Source organism: Callorhinchus milii, unplaced genomic scaffold (genome assembly GCF_018977255.1).
Source record: "Callorhinchus milii isolate IMCB2004 unplaced genomic scaffold, IMCB_Cmil_1.0 Scaffold8, whole genome shotgun sequence".
In the NCBI taxonomy this organism is placed as follows: Eukaryota; Metazoa; Chordata; class Chondrichthyes; order Chimaeriformes; family Callorhinchidae; genus Callorhinchus; species Callorhinchus milii.
The window spans coordinates 15,156,195-15,169,374 of record NW_024704749.1 but is presented as its reverse complement, the minus strand read 5'-3'; the positions used below and the strand labels follow the sequence as shown (position 1 = coordinate 15,169,374).

The 13,180-nt window shown below is 44.9% G+C and overlaps 1 protein-coding gene across 1 annotated transcript in view; it reads left to right on the top strand.

Annotated features, from left to right (window-relative positions):
* The first annotated feature begins 2,019 nt into the window (after window positions 1–2,019).
* The window catches only part of brinp1 (bone morphogenetic protein/retinoic acid inducible neural-specific 1), a 42,598-nt gene continuing 31,437 nt past the window's right edge, over window positions 2,020–13,180 (top strand). Inside the window, 1 exon segment of the mRNA XM_042337537.1 lies at window positions 2,020–2,268. Within this exon segment, the coding sequence (XP_042193471.1) occupies window positions 2,051–2,268 (218 nt within the window). The 5' untranslated portion in view covers window positions 2,020–2,050.

Here is a 13,180-nt window from a genome sequence, read left to right as displayed (position 1 = left end):
CACTCCCTACGCTCCCTGCTTCAGGTCTCCCGCCCTTCCCGCCCCACCATTGGCATTGGGGCATTCAGCACCTCCGCCCCCACACTCTGGAATTCTATCCCGCAATCCCTCCGCCTCACCCCCTCTCTTGCCTCCTTCGAGTCCCGTCTGAAGACCTTCCCCTTCGACCGTGCCTTCGCCAACCCTCCCACCTCCGTCCCCCCCCCTGCCCTCCACCCCTCCTGACACCAACTCCCGGCTCAGGTCCGAAAACCCCTGACTGTCCAGCGCCATGGGACGTCTTCCCGATGCGAAGGGCGCTATACAAGTGTAGTTTGTTGTTGTTATTTTCGCTACCAAAGTCCACCCGAGCTTCTCTTGCAGCAGCTTGGCGTAAGGCTGCGGTCACACTGCTCTGACTTCCCTGCATCCTCTCAAGCCGTCCCCATGAATCTCATTGTTTTCCTATCTGCCCGCGTTCTCTGGAGCGTGATCCACTGAGTGCCTGTCGAAGCCTGCAGCAGTAAATCATGCATCGTGGAGCACGCATTATTTTTTTCTCTCTCTGCAGTTGGTGAAGCAAGCTGAATCACCGAAAAAAAAATATCATAGACAATTCGGCTCCTGTTTGCCCCCGTAAATGTCTGGAATTTGGAGGGGACTGGGTAAATCAGTGCTGCTTTTTCTGCCAATTTTTCTCTTATCGTATTTCCGGCTGCTTTAACTGCTTGTGGGCTACGAGAACGAATTTGTGCGAAAGGTAACGACAGTACCCACTGCCTTCTCCCCATCTTCCTGTTCCCACCTGAACCCAATCTTCATCTCTTCCCCCTTTTTTATTCATGGCATCGTCAACACATTCAACCCAATCTTCCCCAGCTCTCGACACGCACGTGTTGACGGCTTTTTTTTTTACCCGCCGTGGGCTGTTGACCACCCGGAGAGAACGCGGGAATGTTTTTAACCGCACCTCGGGCTCGATGGGCTAGAGAACCGGAAAGGGTGACACAGGTCAGGGCCAAAGTTTGGATACTCTTAAGCATGGTGATGGGTTTCTGTCTGGGTCAGACCAAAAATAAGCGTCGCAGATCTCCATTTCATACCCATTTTGGGAGTGAATTTTAAGAGCGTTGAAGTGATGTTTCATCCCCCCCCCTCCTCCATTTCGTTAGAAACATGATGTGCGCTGTACTGGTGCTGTTTGATTTCCAAGGTGTCATTCCAGTTGATTGTGGGGTTTTAACCTGTGACACCGTCATGAGCAAAATGGTGGTTCATCGTTGTGGAAATTCAGCCCCAAAGCAATGAGTGCCTTTACGGCTGTGTGCAGGGCAACTAAATAATTGCCTGTTAATTTCCTGCTAACCAGGAACGTGGAGCTGACTTGCACTTGGCCTGAGAAGTGCTCCCTCTATTGTAGTGGTCCGGGGTTTCATACCTCCAGTTGTACTTGGATGAGTGGATCAATCTGTCGCCTGTCCATGCAATGATTCGGTCCTACCCACCTGCTTCTCCAGTCGATGTGTAATTGTACGCTTTTGAATGTGGTGGCCTTGTACAGCTCAGGAGCTGGATTGCATCTTGATTTCACTTGAGATTTGGAGCATCAGGTTAACGAGTTGTGCCCCATCAATCCAGGTTACTTTCCAGTGCTGGTTCCAGAGTTCGAAGTCCTCTTCCTTGCCCCCAATCCCCCGCTCTCCGAGCTTCTGAAATCAAGATCTCTCTCAAATCAAGTCCAGACTGGTGGAAACCCTACACCATCAGATCTATGTGCTACATTGCAATTCAACAACGTGATAAGGCACAATATTAATGCAAGGATTATTATTATTATGTTATTATTATTGCTTCTTATGAAGTTGTGTGAACTGCGTTTGAAATCCCTTCATCACCTGGATCAGCAGTGCCTTGGGATGTCCTCCCAGCATGAAAGGCGCTATACAAATGTCATTTTGTATTGTATTTGATTTTGCTCTGAGATGTGCTAAAATGTCTGGTGTTTATTCCTTCCCCTCTAGGACTCCACAGAATGGAGCAAGAATGAGCGGAAAGTGGCTGAAAGAAAAGCATGAACTGGAGGTTTATTGAATTCATCTACTTGCTGTTTATATGGGACCATATAACAGTAAAGCCTTCCCGCCAGGAGTCTGCAGCCACACAGCACCATGTCACCAAACAGTTTGATTGGCTTATATCGGACAGAGGCCCTTTCCACAGCTCGCGAGGATACTTATCCTTTGTGGAAAGATATCGTCAAGGATTTACAACCAGATACAAAATATATAGGTAAATCTCACAACTTATGTTCTCTGTTTTCAACTTGAAACGCTTTTCTGTTTCCTCTCTTTGCAAATGAAAAATAGAAAAAAAGTTGATGCCTTTCAATGAAGCTGTCTTTGGAAATGCTGGGGCCTCTCCTACCATCGAACTGAGAGAAGACTGTGGTTGGGACAGATGAGGTTTTATGACTCGAAGCAAATGGTTGCGAGTTTAGTGGAAGTTATTCAAATGATTGAAATGTTACTGGCGTGTGGTCCCAGGCCCTGCCTGCCCGAATCATCTTCTTTTGTTCTTTTATCGTGAAACCAAAGTATTGATCCGAGCTGTCTCCAACATTGATTGGCAGCCAGGTTCAGATTTCCAGGGAGTCCGGGAAGCTCAGATATCTTGTAAAGTGCCTTTGCCCTCATCTGTGTTCTTTGTTGCTTGCGGTTTGTACTGTACAGAGGTGCATGTTTTTCCAAATGGGATCGTATCTTACCAATCCACATTTCTATCTGACCTCGAATTTACCCGATGCAAATGTGTTCCTGTGTGCATGTTTCAGACCTAAAGGCCAACTCAATTTTCTTGCTGGTGTCCCTAAGCGTATGAATTGAGTGGGCGTCAGTTAAATGGAACGACTGGCAGTTACACCATGATAAGTGCCATGAGAGGAGAGCCCCGGTGGGAGTCGGGCACTGCACGTTCTGTTTGTGCCTGTGTGAAGTTGAGGACCGTAATTTTTATGCTTTGGGCCCCGCTTTCTGAAACTTTCTCCCCAAACGCCCCTGCCTCGCACATCCTGCGTCCAAATCCATGTAAAGAACCTCTGACCGCATCTTCCGTCTCCTACCCGCCTCTTCCTCCATTTCCCTCCCCACTCAGCGCCTACCTCATTTCCCTCCTAGCCTCCCACCCCGCACAGGATCCCACTTCATCTCTACCAACTACTTTGAGACATGTTCCTGTATGTGAGGTGCCATATCAATAATCTTTTTTGTCAGCATGTGAACAGCATGGTGGTTGTAATATCAATTAGGACCGAGAGCCTGAGAGGATTTGATTCTCCCTCACCCTTCCTTTCCCAATGGGATTGGGTGGAGGGGTGTGGTTGGGAGAGGGAGAGACCATAAAATCAACTTATATTCAGTACAACCACAGTCGTAAGGTATTAACAAAAGAGATCTAACATTGAGCCTTTGCCAATTTAACAGATAGTTATTTGTAAATTAATAGGGCCGATAATTACACTGCCATTAATGAAGCAATAAATTTGCACCTGCTCATTGTTCACTCATGTTACCCCATTACGTAGTTTAAAATTCCTTCCAAAAATCAATGTTAAATACTCAGACGCTTTACTCGGTAATAATCATGAACTCGAAAGATGTACATTATTGTGATTAATTCACTTCAAAATTAGATTTGGAAGCAGCAAAGCAACGCTAAGTGTTCATTAGTAATTCTTAAGAGTCTCAGTGTCCATTTCGTGTGTCACATAATGAATATCATCAGCAAAGTGTCAACATCAACAGGAGGTGGCTTCTATTCCCAGCCTTCAAAAGGTCAAACGCTTATTTTACTTTAATTGCAATGCAAATTGTTGTTCCGATTTAACAATAGCAATAATACTGATGCTTTCTCTTTATAAAAGCACCGTATTTTCCTCCTCCCCCTCCGACAAATATCTCTTCTCTTTCCCGTTCCCTGTCCCACAAGCTGGAATAAAGTTCCTTCATATGTGAGCTTCAGTGAGCGCTGACAGGATATTTGACTGTGTGGGAAGCACGATCTCATTCTCACCAGACGCCTTCGACTCAGCAGGGAACACTAAATAGCAACCTTGTGCAGGAACACCACCTGATTTGGTTTTCCCCCCAAACCCATGGTGTGCCGAGTGAGGTCAATTATTGCAGCTAACTGAGATTCATTGACTTCTTGCGCTGACTCTGGAGATCAATCCCGTGACCTTCTGGTCTGTATAAAGGTACCTTTACCCACAATCTTTGTCCGTGCTTCTGATCATCTTTCCTCTCCCCGCCCCCCCTCCCCCCCCCACCCACAGCTCGCATGGCTTTGTCGAGGGTTTTGAAATGTCCTCCTGATGTGAAGGACACTCTGTAAGTGTAGATTGTATTGTGGATCAGAATGGTGTTGATGAACAGACAGCTGAAAGTAGTAGAGTGTTAACAGCACGCACCTCTGCCTTTGAGGAGGGAGCGTGGGACCTCGAGCGAGGAGATGGGAATCAAATCCCAGCTTGTATACGGTTCGGGATCTCCCGAGGGTACGTGTGACCAGTACATCTAGTCTCACTGTAGGAGAAACTCTGCATAGGTTGAAATCAAGGGATGGATTGGGATTACACCAGGGAATAGGAGTGGGATGACACCCAAGGGATAGGGAATATGATCACACCAGGGGAGATCACTTATTTCTGTCTGTGGGATCAACTGGATCCTCTGATTCCCATCCTGAAATTTGTTTCAACCGTTTCCACTTCCGCTCTCGTCCGGCTTGATGTGTGTTCAAAAACCTGCGATAAAAACCTGATGACTATTGACGATATTGTATCATCAGCGAGCACACGGTTCACTGCGTAGCAACGGGCGGAACCCATCACGTGGCTGAAAAGGCACTGCTCTCTTTTCGATCTAACTCTATCTCAACCCAGAGGGTGACCCGTTCCTATGCAGCGATCTTAAGAATCGTTCCGTTTCCGTGTTAAGAACGCCCTCGTCGCAGAGTTCAGGCCGAGTTCTACAACAGCTTTGTCAATTTCGCCGCACTCCGAAATAGAGTAAATCCAGAATCAGGTGGAATTGTCTGCTTCTCCGTTGCTCGATCCGCCCTTTTTGCACCCGGTTCAGAAGCAGAGCGAAGGGACTTCCCCTGATTTATTTGCCTCATCGGCGCCCTGATCAGACACTGTCCCACCACAGGCATTTTTTGAAAATATCTTTGAACAACGACAACCGCAAACGAATCCGGGAAATATTTTTACGGTATATCTGATTTTGGCGTCCGAGCTGACCTGTAACTAGATAGCGTGTTTTGGTTTTTAGTGGGATACGATTCGGAGCAGATCAACACACCCCGACTTTGGCTTTGGGCAGAGTTCTGTTTTTGGTCAAACACAACACGGTTCAATGTTGTGGTGTTACTGAACATTCCTTATCCCAGCAAATGGCCACTGGGCTTGCGATGCATGATACCACTCGCTGAGCTTGATGAATACCTGTTTCTCATGCCGCAGTTTGAAGCTCGGCATTAAAGGTGTGGTTGCCCTTTGGTCAGGCTGCATTCCCTGTGCAGTGTGTCAGAACTACAGGAAACACCACACATTGGTTTATTTTGGGACTATAAACTCATATAGTCTCGGATGACAGCCCAAAGCATTATTGGGAGTGTGAGCGTTGCATTGTCAGAGGTCGTGTCCTTTGGATGAAATGTTAACTTCAATCCCTTCTGCCTGTTCAGGTGGACGTTAAAGATTCCGTGGGACTATTCAAAAAGAGAAGCTGTGTTTCACTTTGTGTGGCTGGCCACCAATCCCCGAGATGGTCATTCACTCCATGAGTGTTATTGGGACATTGCTACGTGTAACTTTGCTGGTGCATTCGCCTGCAAAATGCATACAGTCACACCCAATTTACAGTAAATCCTGTAAAGCTCTTTGAGACATCCTCCCGACGTGAAAGGTGTGAAATCAAATGCAAGGATTATCATGAGATAATTCAAGACCCATCTCAAGACCCTCCTCTTCGACCGTACTTTCGATCATCTTGTTTCCCCCCCCCTGCCCTCCACTCTCGCCAATCCCGACCCCTCCGCTCGGGTCCAAAGCACTGACTCTCCAGTGCCTGAGGATGTCCTCCTGATGTGAAAGGTGCTATACACATGTAATTTTGTTGTTTATTTTAGTGTATTTAAGTATTGGCAGACACCAGTTTCTGCCAGGTGGATCCCAGAGACACAAATCCGTCATAAGAAAGGTAGACTAGTTTGTTCACGTTGACCACGAAACTGCGCCATTTGGCATTAATAATGGAAGAGGCCAAAGTTACTTCATCTTAAAGCCAGCTCACTCTCTCAAAGAGTCTTATTCCCGTAGTGTAGTGACTAGGACAAACGGCTTACAAGCGAGAGGACCCAGGTTCGTTTCCTGGGCGGGGCAAAATCTTAGACACATTTCCTTACTCCACACGCCTCTGTTTAACTCGCAGTAAGTAGGAACCGGATTGTTAGTCGATTGGTAGACCGCTTTCCAGGGATAATAACAAGATATATCATGGCTACCATGGGTTAAGACGGTTTCGGCCCAATTCTCTTTTTCAACTTTCATTTGCGAATAAATTCATCACTGGAATTCATTGACCAATTTGGGAACAATGTAATGATATCGGAGGAACTTGAAGACAGCACTAAATAATACGAATAAAACTAGAATCCTGTAATGTCCATAATAGGAAATTCTGCCAATACAATGGCCTGAAAGTGTGGTCAAAAAGATAGGTCGGATATAATAATAACTGGGAATAATAATAATAATAATTGGGAATTATAGCCACTTTCATTATTTTAAGGAATCCTTAACACAGTGTATTTGATACGTCGATGCTCTGTTATTTCATAACGGATTGATTCCAATCACACTCTGAAAGAATAACGTGTGATCTGTACAGAAAATAATGTTTTGGCCTTCTGCTGTATCACTTGACATGTTTCCAGATATTGTTAATCCTCCAAATACAGCTGGTGGTTATTTATTGCCAGATTTGGCTGCCTGGATGAACTATAACAACAGTCATTGGCAAATAACCTTAGTCTAAATCCAACCAAGCCTCGCTCAAAAGAATCTGCAGCACATATTATGAAAGCAAAATAGACTGGTTTGATTTTGAAGGTTGATGATAACTTTGCTATTGGAGATTTATTAAAGATAATGGGAAACAGTCACTCAACGATAGGGTAACAGCGGTTTTTTTCAGACAATACAATCATTTACTTTCAAATAGCACCTTTCACGTTGGGAGGACGTCTCCAAGCGCTTTACACAGCTAACGGGTCATTCGAGCTGGGTGGGGGGCGTGGGGAGGGAGAGAAGATGCCTGAAAGTGTGGTTAAAGATATGGGTCGGATGTCATAATAATCCTTGCATTTGATCTAGCGCTTGTATCTCAAAGCATTTCATTGAATACACTGTAAAGTGAATTGACTGCATATTTTGGATGGTAAGTCATTGCGTTGATGTAGCGCCTTTTAACGTTCTGAGGCGAGAGTGCTACCAACTGAGCCAGGCTGACAACTATCATCCTGTCAATAGTCAAAGAGAAGCTGGAACGATGTGTGTTTTTAAGGTGAACTTCCAAACGAGGTTCCTGCCCTGAATGTACGCGGCAATACAGGTATTGGGCTGAAAATTGTTTCTGAGGTGTTTGACAGGCTATCGACACGATGGTTTGTTTTGTTATTCAGCTTTGCACTGGGTATTGTCAATTGCTAAGTCTGGCTCCATATAAGGTCTGAAGGTACATTGGATATATTTGGAAATCTACAGTTAGCAGGAACAGTGGAAGTTTCCTGCTGTTCATTATTATTAATTTGTCCGGTCCACAGAGCATCCAACACGCAAGCATTATTATTGCTGGCAATTTAGACAGAATAGGTTCCTTAAGTACTCCTTAGGTAAATGATTGTGCAGCTGCAGATCTCAGCATTGGGTCTCGTATAGTGGCCGGTGTTTGCGAAGGGAAGCAGTTCAGGCTTTGCAGGGGAGTTGGAAGATTTGGTACAAACTATCTGGCAGCTGAGTGAGGCAATCGACCTGAGTGAGCAAAGCGAATAAGTTATGGAGGCTTTGACAATCTTCATTGTCAGTTAACAGAGGATTATAAGTATCTGCTTTGAAAGCTCAGGAGATGCTAAATCCATCACTTCCCGCATTTTGATTGAAGAAGCTCACTGTTTACGTCCCCCATTTCAGAGTTGAACAAATCGCACACTGTCAGTCTCGACGTGTGCAAAGAAGCACAAAAACACACACACATTTCTGTTGACGCATCAACCCGTTATTGATTGCACTGCATATTGGCTGGAGAGTTGGAGATGCATATAAAGGAGGGGGATAGTGGAGATAATAGGCCTGAGATTGATTTTGTTTTGTTTTGCCACTGGGAATCAGTGTCTGCAATGCAAGTGTTGGCACACACATTTATCCTGGGGCCGTTTGCATTTCACCGCTTCTAAATTCAGAACTTTAACAAATGCTCCTCTTGTTGGCAACAACAATGTGGATGCAATGGGATGTGTGCAGGAAGGACAATTTATTGGCCCCTTCTTGAACCGATTCCTGATTTTGTCCCCCCCACCCCACACACACGCACACACTACCTTTTGAAGTTTTTAGCTTTTTATTTACTCTAATCCTGGTTGTGATGTTCTCTGAAAGCTACGGAAACAATCCTTCAAACCACATCAGTGTGTTTCCTTTCAGTGGGTGTTTCCTTTCAAACTCTTGTGCTGCAAATGTATCGTGTCTGTCGTTGTTCTATAATAATAATGGTAATAATAATAATGACAATCTTTGCATTTGATTATGGCGCCTTATCACGTCGCGGAGACGGCTCAAAGCACTTCACAGGGTATTACTGTACAGTGTAGTGACTGCGGAATTTGTGGGCAAAACGTGGCAGTCAATTTGCACACTGCAACAACCCAGAAACAACTGTGCGAGTGAGCGAGTGACGGAATTTCATCTGGGCGATTGTCAGCCAGGATACCAGGAGAGAGAGAGAAATTCTGGAGGAGAAATTACAGGAATGTTTGGCACTTAAAAATCGACTTAACTGCAAGGAAAGGTTCCACGTTGTGAAAGGCTAATAACCTGAGCGCGTACAAAGAACAAAGAAATGGTTTGTCCTGATATGACATTAATTAGCTATATCTGATCCGCTTGCTTGCATTGTGGTGGTTTTCATTTTATTTCCCCCAAGGCATTGCACAGATGAAAGAGGTTATCTTGTGACAAATGTTCTGGCCGATATCCTATCTACTGTTAGATATTGTTTACTGTTCTTCTGGTACGCAACTCCAGTTCCCAGCGTGTGTTTATAGGAGTTGACATTCAGATGCTCATATAGCGCCAGACGTTAATGCATTGTCAGCTTTTCCCCCACGTACATCAATCTTGACGTATCTTTTCTCCTCTAGCGCTCGAGAAGGCTCTTTCAAATGTGCACTGTGTCGGGGAAAATTCAGATCTCCCGGCTGCAGTTTGCTGACTCCAATGTCACAATAACTTCAATAACTTCGGTTGAATAACTTCAACGTCAACATCGGTTCGATTGAAACCCAAAATGGCACTGATCCGAGCTAAATGTGATTTGAAGAATTATCGCATCGTCCTACTCAAAACCACTTCGCTCCCGAGAAATTCGAGACGCCAATTTGCATAAAATTCACTCTCAGGGTCACCTAAATGAACCGAGCAATCTGTGTGCTGGATCGGTGCCAAATCTCATAATTGTGTACTTTCCCTTGTGGGAATTTTCCCACTTCCATGAAATTCCACGATTGGTTCTCTTTGCTCCGCAGTTGCCTGTTATCTCGGGAAGTCCTCGTCATTAGATTAGAGCCCAATTATGGTGTCGATCTATTTCTAAGGTTGGCCTGAAATTCAAGTGTCCGGCCACAATCTCTGAATCCCATCGCACGGCAGCTGTGTGGGAGATGCCTGAGTTTCCAAAGTAGGAGATCTGGAATCATTACCAGTTGATGTGGTAACACTTTCCACTTATCTCCATCTCATGTTTCTCACTCTCTTTTCCCCCACTCCTCTCCTATACTGTCACTATGTCTTGTTTCTACATCTTGACCTTGATCGCTGTATCTCTCCGCTGGTGTACCTTCATTTGCTCCGTCTTTATTTCAGTTTGACAATTCTTTTTTTCTATGAAAGGGGTGCAAAGAGGGGGACGTAACCCTTTTATAGAAAGTCTCCATTCTGTTTGTGGGCCCAGTGCGGGGGAAGGGGATTGACTATTGGAGGACCTAGTGGTGGGCTGCTTGACCAGGGGTAAAATATCACAAGATTGGTTTCCGACTGCTTCATGAGACGTCTTTTTTGATAAGAAGAATAATCCTAGCGTTTGACACAGAGCCTTGTCACGTCTTCACGACGTCTCAAAGCGCTTCACAGAATATACTGTAAAGTGAATCGACTGCGCATTATGTGGACGATATGTAATAGCTCTCAGTGTAGGGTAGAGGGTGCTCTTGTCCCATCACTGCAGGTGGCCCGAGTCCACCTATCTGCCATTCACTTGAAGCTTTGGGTGAAAATCGCTTCCAGCTAATTATTTCTCGGAACACAAGTCTGCATTGTTTGGAATGAAGTGCGTTAACCTTGGCAGCCCTGTGCTACCGCTCGGATTCTTTCAGGGGAAATGGATAGCGTAGGGCAAAATAGAACACGTTTATCTCTGCCATATTGGTTTCTTATCATCCATCAGTAAATCAACAACCCGACAGCGCTTCAGTCATCTCCGTCTGTAGACATGTTATTATGTCAAATCGCCATGAGTTATGAGATGGATATTGAATTGAGAAACCTAGCCTTTCTTTCACACAAGAATGTTGGAGCAAGGAATAGTCATTTATCGCCCTCCTTTGTTTTCTCACCTTGTGAAAGGTCATATTGTTCTTTTTTGCCCCTCCCATATATATATCAATGAATAATCCTTGCCTTTGATATACTTCCTTATCATGTTGTTGAGACCACTCGGAAGCATTTCACTGGATAATTCCGTAAAGCGTAGTGACTGTGTCTTTTCTATTCCTTTCTCACACCTATGTTGTCCTACTCCACCCCGAATCAGAAATCAGTTCAGTTTCTCATTGCAACCTTCAGTGGAGTCAATTAAGGTTTGCTTTGAAATCCCTTTACAGATGTCGTGAAAAAGAAATCACTGTTTTTAGTCATCAGAATTGGACTCCGGTATTCGCTGTTTGAGATTACCTTCATCAGAGCTGATTATCCTTAAGTGTGAAGAATCTCTTTAATTAAAGTTCATCTCTGTTTCATAAAATAATAATCCTTGCATTTGATATAGGTTTCTAGACGTCTCAAGGCACTTCACAGAATATACTGTAAAGTGAATTGACTGCATATTTGTGGGCGAAATGTCACAGCCAATTGCGCACAGCAGTGTCCCACAAGAGGTCATGGAGTGAAGTGACCAATTTTTTATTATTGATTTTTTTTCTTGAGGGATTATTATCAGGCACGTGGGAGTAAGGAAACGTGCCCAAGGTTTCGCCCTGACCTGCCGGGAATCGAAACCCAGGTCTCTCGCTTGCAAGGCGAGTGCTCTAACCACTGAGCTATGGGACTCCTAATGAAACAAGTTGGAGCTTTCCTCAGCTTCTCAGAGCTTCAGAACAATCTGAGTTCGAAAATCCCTTTCTTTTTTTCTCCTGGATGTAATCCATCGCCTCCAGGCTCAACAGAGCACGTTGAAGCACGAGCAGAGTTGAAGCAGCCAAATCAGTGTGTGGGGGAACGCCGCATTGACAGAGTTGTCCTTCCAGGATACCCCAACCCTATCGTCCTCCCATTACAGAATCCAGCCTTTACTCAGCCACTAATCCCGTGGATTATGTGGGACTTCACGTGCGGCCCTAAATCGGCTGCTGCAAAAATCAACCCAAAACAAAATCAAGAGACCATGATTGTTTCGGACGGAAATCGACGCTTTGCGTTTTAAAAATAACTTCACCGTTGAAGAGGCCTGGATCTCCGGAGAGGATAATGAGTAGCGCGTACGGGGTAATGCATTGCAGGCGTGTGTGGTTCAGTGGAACAAAATTGCTCGCACTGCAGGCAAATCCAGGCGGATGGAACTATCGTGGTAACATCTGACCTTGGTCTTGGGTCTGTTTTATGATCTTTCCCGGCTTGACTATTTGTTTTGACGGGTCGTAGAATGTTAAGGGAGGAAGGGGTGAGGTGGTGGGGGGGGGAGGAGGATTACAAATCATTTTGATATGGTAATCAGGGAGAGAGATGATTTTTTTCCATAGATCAAGTCAGTGACAGTAGGAGATTAATTGAGGATAATCACCAGAGAGAGAGAGAGAGAAAAAAAAGGTTTGCACACTTTAGCCGGAGGGAGAATGATGGAATGCCTCGTCACTCATGACTGCTGAAGCTGTGTCAATTTGCCGTACTGAAAAAAAGAATTAAGTAACTAACTTGAAGCAAAAATAATATTAAAGGATATTTGGTAGCTCCAGTCGGGGGGCGCTTGTAACTGCAGATCCGATGGGCCAAATTGCCCCCTCCTATGTTGTAACTATGATGAGATTCTATAGGAAGGCAACTCGGGTCAAAGAGCAGCAGATTTCAATCCTTTTTTTTTGGAGGAGGGAGTGGCACTCAGATAAACATTGTGGCATCTATGGTGAGTTCTGGGAGGAACGAAGACATTTGGGGAACGTGGAACTGTATGCGCTGTGTGACTGCCATCAGATTTCATTACCTGGAATGACAAAACCTTTTTTCAATTTGATGTGAATTGATTGTCCTTCACAGCGAGAGGACTGTGGCTCCTATATCCTCTTTCCTCCACCCCTGCCACCTACACATATGTGTGATGTACCCCAGCACACATATATGCAATGCGCACACACACAATACATACACACACACACACACACAAACACACATACTTGTGTGGGCGTCGCAGAGCTGGTTACCCGACGACACAAGCAGCAAAACCTATTACTTTCCGCATCATTTGTGCCTTTCCTCCGTGCATGTTATGTTGGCATTTTTTTACTCAGTATGAATGAGTGTCTCATTAGTATAATTGCTATTCGGGGCAACGAATGTTGCTGAGAACGCACAATTTGGCTTGTTTGGAAGCCTGGACAG